Source organism: Perissodus microlepis, chromosome 3, assembly GCF_051167445.1.
Source record: "Perissodus microlepis isolate ML-2025 ecotype Zambia chromosome 3, ASM5116744v1, whole genome shotgun sequence".
Lineage (NCBI taxonomy): Eukaryota > Metazoa > Chordata > Actinopteri > Cichliformes > Cichlidae > Perissodus > Perissodus microlepis.
The window spans coordinates 11,412,557-11,427,594 of record NC_140463.1 but is presented as its reverse complement, the minus strand read 5'-3'; the positions used below and the strand labels follow the sequence as shown (position 1 = coordinate 11,427,594).

General features: G+C 39.4%; 2 protein-coding genes across 4 annotated transcripts; both read left to right on the top strand.

Moving 5' to 3' along the window:
* Positions 1–867: 867 nt before the first annotated feature.
* On the top strand, positions 868–4,628 carry LOC146389899 (uncharacterized). Of its 3 annotated transcripts, XM_084913749.1 has the most exons (6): positions 868–1,169; positions 1,256–1,405; positions 1,555–1,656; positions 1,941–2,030; positions 3,146–3,244; positions 4,161–4,628. In XM_084913749.1, exons 1-6 carry the CDS (start codon positions 962–964, stop codon positions 4,163–4,165), a joined length of 654 nt encoding a protein of 217 aa, XP_084769875.1. In that variant the 5' UTR covers positions 868–961; the 3' UTR covers positions 4,166–4,628. The 3 variants fall into 3 exon arrangements, with proteins under 3 accessions (XP_084769875.1, XP_084769867.1, XP_084769861.1); XM_084913741.1 differs by having other exon boundaries at positions 1,558–1,656; positions 3,146–4,628; XM_084913735.1 differs by having other exon boundaries at positions 3,146–4,628.
* Positions 4,629–9,268: 4,640 nt separating this feature from the next.
* On the top strand, positions 9,269–14,830 carry LOC146389898 (coxsackievirus and adenovirus receptor homolog). Its single transcript, XM_084913838.1, has 3 exons — positions 9,269–9,570; positions 10,847–11,185; positions 14,377–14,830. The coding sequence occupies exons 1-3, from the start codon at positions 9,495–9,497 to the stop codon at positions 14,397–14,399; spliced, it is 438 nt and encodes a 145-aa protein (XP_084769964.1). The 5' UTR covers positions 9,269–9,494; the 3' UTR covers positions 14,400–14,830.
* Positions 14,831–15,038: the final 208 nt, after the last annotated feature.

Genomic DNA, 15,038 nt, shown 5'->3' with positions numbered 1-15,038 from the left:
GTGAGAAGGACGATGAAGGAAACATCTGTGCTGTGTCTGCTCTGTAAGTAGAATCTCTGTGTTTGTTTGAATTCTTGTACTTTGACTGTCTGCTCTCCTGATAACTGATGATGGAGGAGAAGACATGAAAAACAAATCAGGCTGAATTCAAGTTCAAACACCATGAGGACCAACTGCAGGTCTGAACTGACTCTTTATCTTTGCTCAGGAGTCGAGGAAACACAGCAGGCAGTGAAAAGATCAAATCATTCACTCATTATATCAACACAGCTGCACAGTGGACACATAACTTTATGGGACTTACTTTTTCAGACTTTTGTTGTCCAAATTTCATTGAAACATGTTGCAGAGATGTGTTTGTGTGTTTGTCAGCTGTTTGTGTGGAGTTGTTCTTTATGTTCACCTCAAATAAACCTGAGTGTCATTTCTCTTTAGTTCTGATCTCACTGCTGAGCTGCACAACAAACCAAGGTCAGTAACCTTCTTCTGTCACAGTTTAAACCTGAGAAACGCTCACTGATATGACCTGATTGGGTTCATGTTTTAGAATATATACAAACTAACATTTTAACCCTCACAGCTCGTCTGACTGTGAGTCCCAGCAGCTCTCAGTTCTTTGAAGGAGACTTTGTGTCTCTGAGCTGTGAGGAGGACGACAGCTCTGCTGGATGGACTCTGAGGAGAAACACAAGCAAAGGAAACATCACTCAGTGTGGAGATGGATGGGGAACATCATTTAACTCTTCATGTGACATCAGTTACATCGTTGAACGAGACAGTGGAGTTTACTGGTGTGAGTCCAGAGAGGGTCCCATTAGTAACATGGTTAACCTGACAGTCACTGGTAAGCTGAGTGTGTGGAGTTAGTGTTGATGAAGCTGTGTGTAAATGGATGAAATGCTGTAGTTTGTCTCTGTGTTGAGGTGGATCAGTGATCCTGCAGAGTCCTGTCCTCCCTGTGATGGAGGGAGATGACGTCACTCTGCTCTGTAAAACAAAGACCACTCCCTCCAACCTCCCAGCTGCTTTCTATAAAGATGGCTCCCTCATCAGGAAGCAGCCTACAGGTCACATGACCATCCAGCATGTTTCCAGGTCTGATGAAGGCCTCTACAAGTGTGACATCAGCGGTCATGGAGAGTCTCCATCCAGCTGGATCACTGTCACAGGTGACACACTCAGCTGTCTGTGTTTCTGCAGGTTTCAACATTCACAATGTGACGACAACTTAATGACTGTGTTTGCTTTATTTTAGACAAACACACCACCACACCTCCACCTACATCCACCTCTAACCCTCCATTGAGCTTGTCAATTGTTGTATCGGTCTGTGTGGTGGTTCTACTGGTCCTGTTAGTGCTACTGATTTTGTTGGTAAAACGACTTCTTCATCGAAAACCTGAAAGTGAGACTCAGACACCTGAATTTAGTTTTGCCAATATCCTTGCTTGTTATTATATTCATATTTTTTTAATGTAGATGTTGTGTTATTGCATCTAATAAAAGTTGCCATAACAACAGTCATAAAAAAAAACTGAATTTAAATAACTTCAGCAGATCAAAGCGAAACTGAAGAAGATGACAACACAGACGATGTCATATACAGTGAAATCACATTATCCCAACGACCAACACAAACCTCCAAAGAAAACAGAGGTAATATTTTCAGGGTTTTTCAGGTGGTTGTTTAGTTATTCGGCACATTTTACTTCATGACCATGAAGTAAAATGTTTGCCATTTAAACATGGTCTGTCTGCAGATTTATTTGAGCTACTTTTAGGCTTAACTAATATCTTACACTCACTCAACAATCTGATTTTTTGTGTTTTTTAAGTTCTGCATGTTAAACCACAGCAGCCGTTTCCTGTCGCTGACTGCAGATCACCATAGACTTTTTAGATTAAATAATTTTAATGTTAAATATTGACTATGTCAACAGATAAAGGCACGACTGACATCACAGACGATATCGCATACAGTGAAATGAAAATATCACATCGTCGGCAACAACCAATCAAACAAAGCGAAGGTAAATTTTTGCTTGTTTTCAGTAACTCGGGGTGATGGTGGCTGTAGCCGAAAACATCACTGTGTTTGCTGTGATGCATTGTTGAATATGTTTCCTGTTCCGGCTGCTGAAACAGGAAACATATGGCATGCTTGTTGTCAGTGTAACAAAGGTAAAGAATTTATAGAGCTACCTCAAATTTTAAAGGCTAAAGGCTTAAAAGTAATTCTACAGTGACCAGGTTTTATGGTCAGATGAGGCTATTCTCACATTATATTACAAATGAATAATTTAGTTGTCTTCTGTGGTCTTTCGGGGCTTTTAGATATTGCTGAGAAGGCCAGGGATTTCCTTCTCTTTAGTAATGTACCAGACTGGCCACTCTAACAACTTTGGTTTGCTGTTCATCCTGATGATGGTTCATTTCTTCATCAACATCTCTCTTGACCTTATATTGAGAGTTCCAGTGAACAGCTGCAAACACTAGATGTTTTACCTGCTTGATGCACAAAAATTATTTGTATCCATCCTTCCATCCATTTTATTGTAGTTGTAGAAAAGCAGAGGTGCACGCAAACATACACTTCCCTCCTTTTTTCTGGGTAAGCAGGTTCTTGGACACATTCCTCCAACTTACATAGGAGGCGCCCATTAGTCAGATGCCTTTCTACCTATTTATCTATTAGTTTAACACATAAAAAGTGACAGGCTGAATTATATAAAATGTCTACATTTTTGACCTCATTAAAGTTACTCATGTAAAACCACAGCAGAAGCTTCCTGTTGCTGACTCCAGTTAACTGCATTCTGACTGAGACATTTCACCGCAGTCTGTCATGGTTTGGCTGACAGTAGTGTTCATGTTCATGAGAAAACATTTGCTTTGTGCTCTGTGGTGCAGTGCACCAGCTTACATCAAAAGAAGATAGCATCAAAGATATCCATCTTCCTTTACACAGAGATACCTACCAGTTCTTTCTGGTTGATTGTTGTTTTAAAGCAAAGGTATTAAGAAGTGGTGGGGAAAACCCTCTGAAAGGATGCCCCAGTTTCGAAAATGTGTCACTTAATTTAAGCACAAAAAAAAAATCTGCTTCCACATGGAGTGGAATAATTTTTTTTAAATACTCTTGCAGTTGTGCCTGGAGAAAGTGACCCAGCTGTGGTCTACTCAACAGTGAGAACTAAAGATGGCAAATATGGACAAATAGGTGTCAGACCAAAGAAGACCACAGGTAAAGCTGCTCTTTATTTTAACGTTGAACAAAGAAAAAAATATCTTAAAGAATATCCTTCATAACAGAAACAGAACTAAAATATCTCAGGTTTCCATTTAGATTTAGTCCCTAAACAGATCTTGTTCCCGCGGTGGATGGATATTAAACATGAACAAAGTTTGAAATAATTAGTTAAGTTGATTTGCCAAGTAATACAGTATGAGACGAAAGCTTGGACTGAATTTTACACTGTTTTTTCTACCCTTTGATCTGTGTGACATCATTAAATTGAGATATGGCTAATGTGGAATCTCAGGCAAAACTGCCCATCCAGCTGCTGTTCAGACCATTTGTTTTTGAAGGGTAGCCAGAAACCTTGAAAGAGTTATGCTAAATCATTTAGTTTCAGGCTGAGGATTAACTCAGTTGCACAAAGCCCAGTATAACATAACAAATGTCTTATTTTTTTAGCTATAAGTACAAAATAAAATAAAAAAGGAGTATCTATGTCTGTCCTCCACAGTGGAAACCATTATTAGACTTCATCAAGTTTACAATCAAAATGTGGAAAAACTGGACCAAAATTTTGAGAATCAACAAAAAAAATGTGTTTCAGTTCCCTTAGTACACGTCCTCGTAGTATATCATGGAAATCGTGTACACCCTTGTACTTCCACATGAACCTGCTGTCAGTGAATGAGATGTGAAACAGACAAGTTAAAATATACACTGTACACCTAAACAGCGAGAAAACATCAACTGGAGTTTTTTGCAAATGCAGGTTGGTTCCCAGTGCAGTCAGTTTTCACTTGTCTGAACTGGGACTGTGTGATGCAGGGGAGTTGAAGATGAAAGTTTTGATTAAACCACAAAGCTTGTAATCATGTTTCCTGTTTTTTGAACTGTGTGTTTTTGTGTTCACACCTTAAACCAGAATGAGATGTGACTCTTCAGTCCACCAATCCAACCACTGACATCCAGCTTCTGGTCTTTATATTGTCAGCTCTCCACCTCAGAGGAGACCACATTCACTCGTTGATACAGATGTACGTTTTATGTCTTTTTATGACTGAATAAGACCCAAAAGTCACACCCTTTTTAACAGGAATTTTAAAAGAGGTTTTTTTTCTGTAATATCAGTGACAATTATTTAAATAAGCTCATATGATTTATGTCCTTAGTAACTTTTGTGTTATTTATATTTTATTTATGTTTGTTGTATTTTAGGATGGATCAATAAACTTTTGATTTTACTTGCTTTTCACACGTGGTTCTGTGGGTTGCATAAAGGTCACACATGGAAAATATGATTTGTTACAGTCTGCACGTGGTTAACCGATAGTGCAGAAAACGATGAAAATTAAACCACAAGTGCAGACTGAAAACAGCAGGAGCATTATTCAGTGGCTGTAGGATGCACAGAAAAGCATCACTACAGGATGCGTGCATGTGTGTGTGTTTGAAACTAAAGAATTTGATCTTTTTTCATTTCCGCACTCAATGAGAAACCAGTTGGCAGCAGATGACGTGGCAAAAAATGTTCTATTTTTCATTGAATAACTCTTGACTTTTTACAGCAAACATGCAGAAACCCATTTATTGCTATTTTTTATTTATTTCATTTATTTATTATGATGAAAATAGAGAGTTGAAGTGTTTCAGTGTCTGATTAACTACAAACTTATGAGCATCTCAGGCAGACTGGATCACACCACCTGAAGCTGATTAGAGCCCCATATGTTAAACAGCTCTGTGAAGAACAAAATGGCCACAAATCATATTTAAAGTCTTCTGGGACTTACTGATAATTCCATCTGGGTGTTTCAGATGACTAACAAAGGATTTTGCTAATCATGTTCACAAGATGCAAATCTAAATTAGGGTATTTTTTTCTAGATATTGTACAATATGACAGAACGCATGAATTTTGAAATTTTCACTTTTGAGTACTGCAGTAATGATCTGGTGTGTGCATATTTTAGGATCTCAAACATTTAGTATACAGATAACATCTGTCAAATATCTAGTTTTGGGGCTTTAATATACAGAATCTCAAAACTGGATATTTCAAAGATAAAGTTAATATGCAAAGAGATCTGAGAACAGCTCTTCGGTGGATTAAATATTTGATTCTTGCATGTGTACTTTACTCATCTACTCATGGGGGCCTTTTGAATTGCCAAGACCAATGATCAATTTGCCATCGGTGACCCTACCTGGGTGCAAAAGCCGCCCTTACAACACAGCCTATATGGGATCCCTAGTGGTTTTTTTTTACTGGACTTCTGTGCAAATTTACAGTTTGTCCATAACAAACACCATGTTTGAAAATAAGGGTGTCTATAAGTGCACATGGCACCAGGACACCCTATGTCACAGGACAATTATCGATCTTGTAATCCTGCCAGACCTGCAGCAACACGCTCAGACAAAAACTGGTTCACCCAAAAGACAAAACTCCAAAACACAAACTTAACAATGTGGTGTATGCTGTACAGTATAGCGAGGAATGCCCAGACCTCTACATTGGAGAGACCAAACAGCCACTTCACAAGCGCATGGCACAACACAGAAGAGCCACCTCCACAGGACAAGACTCAGCAGTCCATCTGCATCTTAAGGATAAAGGACACTCTTTTGAGGATGTCAATGTTCACATTTTGGACAGAGAGGACAGATGGTTTGAAAGAGGACTGAAAGAAGCCATCTATGTCCACTGTGAGCAACCATTTTTGAACAGAGGCGGGGGTTTACGACACCAACTCTCTGCCATCTATAATCCAGTTTTGAGTTCCCTCCCCAGACGCCTTAACGCCCACTCACATCCTGGGCCATCTGACCTCAGGAATTCGCATGATAAGGTGGGGCCAGGTTTCACAATGAGCTCACCCGAAACCCTGGCTGATTGGGACCCACACCCAGTTTCACACCTTGGCTCGGGCGATTAAAGGATCATCAGGGGGTCCTTTTGTCCCTCTGTGGGGGGATACTCCCACTAGGTTTAAATCTGGGACTCCCCACCATTTGACCTTAGAACTGAAGAAGCTTCTCGGATGAGAGGTGAAACGTCTTCAAGTAACTTAAAGAAGTCCAGACGCTTTTCTTTGCAATCTCCTTTGACTACGATGACCTGGATGACTGAGAACCTTCACAGACATATTTAAGGATCTACTTAATCCCACTGGCATTTAGGAAGCAGAGTCTGGGGACGAGGGGGATATCTCGCCTATCACTGGGTGTGAGGTCACTGAGGCAGTCAACAACTCATGAGGCTTGAGGTTGCAGCCATTGCTCTAACACTATAAATGTAACAGGACTCGGTCCTGGTTCTAATATTCTGAGCTGCTTCAAGCTTTATTTGTGAAGAGCACAGCAGCTTACAAAACACGTAGCGAGCTCATACTGCTGTGACGTACAATTTTCATAAGCTAAGATGACCTTAAAATAACGGGGCTACGTGCGGTGATGCTAGCGTTAGCCATGTTAGCACGTTACCTTCAATAGGTGGTCAGACTGAGTAAACAGGCACTCAGTCAGAGCTATCTATTTCACTGCAGGGTCCCTTCATTCTTCACATATCCCGAGGCTGAACGGCCTTTGTACAAGCAGACATGCTTCTTAGCAGGCTATGAACACAAATGGTAGCATAGAAAAATCCAGGCAGCCAGCCTGTGTCTGTCCAACCAATCAGAGAGCTCCTTACATCTTACGGTGTGGCTAATTTTCCTTGCAGCAGGATTTTTTAAATGAGGAGTGGAATTGCCATTTTAAATGTCAGAAATAAATATTTGATTTTTGAAACCATTAACTTATTTTGGAATTTGAAAATTTGTTCTTCTTCCCAACTTCTCTTTCCTTATTCTTTTCCCCCATCCCCTGGTCTTTTCTGTTCTGATTGTAATAACTTAAAATAATAACAACAAAAAATTCAAATTCAAATCTAATAAACAATGACAATCAAGTGGACCAGTATAGCAAAAGTCATAATGCTCCACTTGGGAAAGCAAATCTGTTGTGCATTTTTCTTGGCCTTCAGAAAATAATTCTTATTGCCACACAAACGGACAGGACAGGCAAATTAAATAAATAAATAAATCTTTAAATAAAACACAACAATTTAATGAAAACATGTGTATTTTGAGTGTGCTATTTATTTATTTATGTTACCCTATGGAGGCAGTATTGATGGTTGGCTTTTCTGCCTGTAGTGGTTATTTATTAAACCATGTGTGAGAAGAGCCCATATAAATATAAAATGTAACTCCTCACTGTGTGCGTACCAAACGTACCAATTTGACCTGGAAGTGGCAGTGATGTCTCGCTGCATTAATGTAAATATATATTATCTTCTTCACTGTAAAACCCACCTTTTAAGGCTTTTCAAAACATCGGGATCATCAATATTTTGTCGCCCACACTACACAGAATTCTTTTAACCAGGTCACGGTTTAACAGTTTTTAACGTTCGAGTGAAATTCTGATCAACAACCAACCGGTTTATTCACTGTAACCAACCGTGTCAGCTGAGTGTGACAGAAAACAAAACAGCATTTGACTAAGAGCAGCTGGTTTGAAGTCATGCACACTGTGCTTGTAAATCCATCCGACAAGCCACAGCACGTTTCAGAAGCTGCTCAGCATTTTTAAAAAAGGAGTGTCTGAGTTGGAGTAACTGGTTATGATAAGGTCACAAATGGTCAAATATCAGCAATACTTCCTAGTTCATAATTTTTAATTATTTAATTCACACATCACTGTGTGGCGTTAATACACACCATGTCATTTTCCCAGCTTTCCACTGATTCTAGAATTAATCATTTCTATGTATGTTTTTGTTTGCTTGTGTTTTAAATAGAAGCTTAGCGATTACTCGAGCCACACCATTACTATTACAGCCTATTAGATTTATCCAGTGTCATGTTTCAGTCTCACCTCATGGTGGCAGTGATGTCTTACTTTTATCTATTTATGGAGTCAATTAAGCAAACTTTAGAATCCGATTCTTTATTGTCATTGTGTTTTAAGAACAAAAATTGTATGCAGCCTGATGAGAAAACCCAAACACTCTTTTAGTCTCAGGATGTACAGTCTCTTTCATTACTACTCTGAACACTTTTGTGTGATTCATGCAAATTTTTGTTTGTTTCTTTGTTTGTTTTTCAGTAGGATGTGATTTGAAATGTAACTTTTCAACAAGCACAACAAATGACAGCAAACACCAAAACTGGTTCTGCCCATTTCACAAACATTACATTTTAATTTAGTGTTTAAAGCAGATGTTAATGCAGTTTGTTGAATTGTGTACTGAAACAAACTGAAGCACACTAATTCTGTGTCACTCAAACTTTGCATGAACATCCTCTAGGACTGTTAAACAGTTGAATAGAAATTAGCACAGATTGAACTGGTTAGTTTGTAGTAGTGTGGTGAGCTTTACAGTGATGCACTATGCTGGTTGCATTTGCAATGTTAATAGATCACATCAGGTGAAGCAACCATCATATTTAGATTCGGTCAGTGAATTCGACCTTTAACTTTATAGTCCCAAAAGTTAGAAATCAGCCACACAGCTCATGAAACAGCTGCTTATATCTTACTGGTCAAATCCTCAAAAGACCAGTGAAGATCAGCTACATCATCACAGCCTGCACAAACTGAGATCTGCACAAAAAACATGTTATTATCTGACTGACAGGTTAGGTCTAATTTATATTCACGTCTCTTTTGTTCTTTGTATTTATAAACTCTTTTATTCACAGATACTGAGATGCAACAGAAGAAATACAGATTGTGAAGGTTTAAATGCATAAATGACAGCATGCAAGTATCCGCAACTGAAAATAGTTGTGGATGATTACTATACCTTTCTAATGTGACGTTGTTGTCCCTGGCTCTCCTTCTCTCTCTCTCTCTCCTGCTCTGTTCCATACTGCAAGTGTAACTACCGCCCCTCCCCCCTCTTCCCAGTGCAAAGCACAAGGCTGGCATGCGGAGTGAAGCGGAAAAAAGAGCGAGAGAGAGGGTGAGAGAAAGAAAAAAAATGCACAGCTCCGGCTCGCGTCGTTCACTTCAAAGATACGGCTCTAGGGTCCAACACATCACTACTGCTCAAGTCGTCAGTCGTCAGACTTTATGTTTGAAGTTGCGGTTGAAAATTAAATCTGGTCGCACAGTTATGCCTTAAATTTGAGCTCTAAACTCAGGTTATGTTATTCCCCGAAAATACGGACTCAGCCTTTTATAACTAATATCTTTAGAAGATCAAAGGATGGAAATGTCTGCTGTAACGGATAAACTCTGCCTGACTTTGCTGTTTGTCGGGTTCTTCATGTTTGTCTCTGCAGGTGAGGTTTGACTGTTTGTCTGTGTGTGATATATACGGGTCAGAGTTATAGTATGAAGGAAGCTGAGCACAGCCAAGATGTGTTTGTGTTACTTAGCTCAGCTGGCAGTGACATGGGGGCAGTTATCCAGTCCCTGCTAAACAGGGCTTTTTGTTCCGCTCTGTGCGCCCGCACGTTTATGCGACTCCTTCTGCACAAAGACTTTTTTTGTGTCGCCTCGTCAGACAGCATCAGATGATGAGGAAGTGGTGTTTAAAGCTAAAAGAGAAATGAAACAGTAAAGTGCAACATGTTGGTAACATAAAAGATGAATGCTGCAGAAAAAAATGTGGTGATTTGCTGCACAGAGTGGTAAAAAAAAAGAATATTTAAATACGAAGAAACAACAACAACAAAAACACTACAGTTATATTTTAACACTGAGCAAGCTTTTAGTGCTGCTGTTTATTTCTAATTTAACTCATTAGAGCTTTGAAACTGTATATTGGATCCATTCAAACATTGAAGCTTAATGTCCCACATTAACAACGTTGAAGATGACCATCTCCTGATCACAGGCAGAGAATCTGTATTTTATTAAAAATATGCTGTAAATAAAATATGTCCTTAATAGATTTTGATGATGTCTGTGGTAGGTGACACTCATAGAGATCATTTTCTGTGGAAAAAAAGTCATATGATTCATGAAATGGCACTTTTAGATTAACAAGATAGTGTCAACATGTAAACACGTACTGGCTTAGTTGTGTAGTTATTGACTTCCACTCTCAGAGTAAGTGAATTCAGACAATGGAAAGATGCTTTGATTATGCTTCTCCAGCTACAGAAACGGTAGCATGCAGAGACCCACAGTTTTAAGTGCAACAATTACGAGACAGTTAACATCAGCATCTGCCAAGCAAAAATATTTCTAATCTGTCCTTTAAAAATGAGTGCTTGACTTTTTAGAAATGTTCTCTGGTGTCTCGCCAATGATGAAATCAAATATTCCTACCTACTTAATGCCATTAAAATCCCAAATAACTGGAAATCTAACTCAAACATATACACAAACAACACCTTTAAAATCACAAATCATTGTGAATCAATGTAAATCATTCCAATCACAGTTGCTCTGTAATATTTACACACTTGGTACAGACCACTTAGCAATTGTTGTGTTTGTGTGTGTGAGTTTAATAGTTTCTGTAGCTGCTCACAGCAATTGGCTGCTGTAGAAGTGAACAGTTATATTTTGACCTTTAACCTTTCTGCTCTGTGTCGTTTCCTCTTTCAGACCAGAAAAACATCACAACTGAATCTGGACAGGACGTCACTCTGACATGTCGAGCTCCAAACAACAACACAATCAGACTTGTAAAGTGGAGTAGAGATGACCTGGGAGATAAATATGTGCTATTGTACAGGGTTGGGCACTTTGTTCCAGATGACCAGCATCCATCTTTTAAGAACCGGGTGGATCTGCAGGACAGAAAGATGAAGGATGGAGACGTGTCTTTGATTCTGAACAATGTGACGATTAATGACACTGGAACATACGAGTGTCTTGTCTTTCTGGAAGAAACACGCTCCTTGCAGTCGTTCACAAACATCTACCTTCATGTTGATCCTCCAGGTGAGTGAGTAGAGTTGAGTGTGTGTGTGATCAGAGGTGAAGCTGCTTCCTGGTTGTTGATGTTTGTTTGTAAAGATGTTGTTGATGAGACTTTGTAGAAAGCAGCTGGTCTGAGTGATGTGATCAGAGTGCAGTAGATAATGTCTGACAGCAGTTTGAAGAGGAAATGGATTCTGTTCTGTTCTTCACTCATCACTAGGGATGGGTATCGTTTAGGTTTTATCCGATACCGGTGCCAAACCGGTACTTTTGAAACGGTGCCGGTGCTTAAACGGTGCTCCAACCGGTGCTTAAAGAATGGAGAACACAAACTTTGTCCAAAACCCTCTCATGTTTAACTGTTTTTTCTTTGGTCGTTTTAGCCTTTTTGGCCAGGGTGAAGGGAGTATCTGCCATCAAACAAGAGGACAGCCGCATGAAGCTATGATGATGTTTGCTAGTTCACCTTATATGCATTAATTTAATAACGTGGTTAGCCTACTCAACATAAATTACACACGAACATTAAGCTACTCACGCAGAGAAGAACGGCTGCTGCTGCCATCATCATCCGTCATCATTTCTGCTACACTGGCAGGGCTAGGGGCCAGGACTGTACTCTTCGGGTTTTTGGGGGATGTTGCTAACTCCGGGTCTGACAGGCACCACACCCGCAGTAGATGTGCTCGGTGTGAGGTCTCGCAGCAAGCTATCAAATACGGCAAAAAAAAAAACGCTATGCGTCGCCAGGTGTTTCATCAGATTTGAGGTGTTACCTCCTTTGACAGTATCACAGTATCAGCTTAAAGCACTTGTTGCAGGCTGCTGAGTTTGCATATTTTGCTGTGAAGTACAGCCAGACTTTGACCGCTTTGCTTTGGGCATTTTTAATCTGTAGCTCTGCTCTAAAAGAACGTACGTACCTGGACCCGCCTACTATCCTCGAAACGTAAAATGATTGGCTAGAATCTAAAGTGTATGACATCTCAGGAAAAAAAAGCACCGAAATAAAGCACCGAAATGTGCGCTGCTTTTCGGTCTGGTTACTACTGTTTATGTCAGAACCAGTGCCATCATGGCACCGGATACCGGTACCCATCCCTACTCATCACCTACCTGACAGCTGACACCTCACACCTGTTTCTCACCTGCAGGTCAGACAGGAGGATTCAGAGACCGTGGACTTATAGTCAGTTTGTCAGTTTGTACTGCGCTTGTTGCTGCTGCTGTCATTGGTTGTTTGATCTACTACAATCGTACATAACAGAGTCCCCAACCCAAGTAATCAGACTAACCACTCTAATCAGTAATTTTCAGTTAAATGTGCTTACCAATACACTTGGTCATAATCAGTACCAGTAACTGAAAACACCATGGCACTATCAGCCGTTTGGATGAAGAGGAATTATGCATTTTGGGTTTAGAAAAAGAAGATTAATCTGTGAATAATGATCTGGAGCCAGCACACGCTTCAAAGTGCTGCACCGAGGCCTCCAAGCACAATGGTGCTGTGCTTTAACTGATTGTTACAGACTGGAATGCACTTTGACACAGTTGATACATTAGTCAGAGTAATAAGAGAATCAACTCTGTCTGCACTATGCTTTTACAGGAGCCACGATAGTAACCAGCCATTCTAAGGAAATGGGTAAGCTCACATCTGATGTGAGGCACAGGTAAATCTAGAATGGCCTGAATTTCAGCAGTGACTGACTCACCTGACTTTGTCACACTTCATTTGCTAAGTCACGGCAGCTCTCAATCACACTGAGCCAGATTTGAGGTGAGGATTGGCTCCTACAACCTGTCAAAAATAATTTGGGGTAAGCTCAGAACAGTTTTAATCACCAGCAAAGACAATGAATGAAGTTAATGATCCAGATCATCCAACAGACAGTTTTGTTTAAAGGGGGGAAAACATTGTTTGATATCAGGTCATGAATTTACTGTACAGTAAGTACAGTATTGGGATCAATGTGTGTTTTTGATATTTTTAGCTGCTAGCTTAGCTTTTGATGTCGGTTTAATTTTTTACATTTCTACCCTAATGTATGTGGGACATCCAGGATTCATGTTGCAAACAGACATAAAAAACAAAAAAAATATTCAATTTCTGAATTAAACCTTTTCAAGCAAAACATATCCCACTGATATGAGCAGTAAATACCTTTATTGGTTGTTTATTCTGATTACACATGGACGCAGTGTCATGTTTGTTACAGCAGCAGAATGAGTCTTTGTTTTATCTTCAGGTTCAGAAGCTGTTTGTAAGATCAAACATGTTCTCTAAGGTTTGAACCACAAAAACTGATCCTTATGTAGAGATCTGCAGTTACAGTATAGATAAAACAAACACTGTAAACACAGAGTGTAGATGAAACTCTGCGTTATAGACAGTCATTCATCTGCCTGATGGTGTTCAGGAACTATTGATCAGATAAAAATGAATGATGTGACAGTATTATGAAACAGGAGAGGAATAACTAAGTCAGATGTTCCCTCCCTGTGATCTGTGAATCTTTATTTTCTGACCTTGAAGACTCTTCAGTCTGTTGTACTAATGTTGGTGATGTAGTTCTTCTAGTTTTTGTTTAATAAAGACTTACACACAGTTTTGCTGAATGGTTTTCAACAGTTTCATGACCTGTGAAATCACTCAATCTGGGGTTCGTGTAGTTCATTGAGCAGATGTCAAGCAAAAACCAATAATTTTACTTTGATTTTTTTTTAAAAAACCTTTAGAAATCATTTTAATGGATATTTGTAGAAACATCAAAATGCTTAGTGATCAAGCAGTCGATGTTATGCACTAATAAGGTTTTGCATTTGGAATCTTGGTCAAAATGTACACAGTATTCACATTATTATATTTTTTTTTACTTGAAAATTCTGGATTGGAAATTTTTGATCAGTTTTATTACAAATAGCAAATGTTCAGCAACCAAGTGTTACAACAAACCTTTGAAGCATCATTGATGATCTGCTTGTATCCATGTTAGTGTTTAAAGTGCAACATCTCCCTCTAGTGGCCATATATATAAACCATGTGTGAGGATGGTGTTAATGTAAAATGTGAATCATAGTGTTCCAGTCAGTCATCAGTGTGTCTCTGCACAGCAGTAATTAAAATGTGTTCAGAGGGCCTCGGTGTCTGAATGGTTCCAGTTCAGCTCCATAACAGCAGCGTCCCTGGTTTGATTCCTGTGTTTCAGCTCATATCTGCCTCTCTCACTGAGGGGGACGTCCACTACATGGAAATGGAGCAGTTCTCTCCTCTGTCGTTGTACTGATTTAAAAGCTGGTGCTCAGAGGAAGAGGGCGGGCTTTACTTGGTGTCAGTGACAGACATGAAAAAAAGCTCAAATGAGTGAGAAGGACGATGAAGGAAACATCTGTGCTGTGTCTGCTCTGTAAGTAGAATCTCTGTGTTTGTTTGAATTCTTGTACTTTGGTTGGCTGCAGATTTTTTTATATTACAGATCAACACAAAACTAGGAAGGATGAGGTGTGCAAAATTTGTGCAGTACAAGTAACAAACAACACTTCGAGAAATTGTAAACACTTTTGCCATGAAAGAATTGTTTTGAACTTACCAATGACTGTATCAGTAATCACGCAAAACCTGCCAGAAAATATGTGTACATGGAACGAATAAAAATTAAAGATATTTAAAAAATGAGGAGATACATTAAAGAGACAAGTTTGTGTGTTTGTCAGCTGTTTGTGTGGAGTTGTTCTTTATGTTCACCTCAAATCAACCTGAGTGTCATTTCTCTTTAGTTCTGATCTCACTGCTGAGCTGCACAACAAACCAAGGTCAGTAACCTTCTTCTGTCACAGTTTAAACCTGAGAAATGCTCACTGATATGACCTG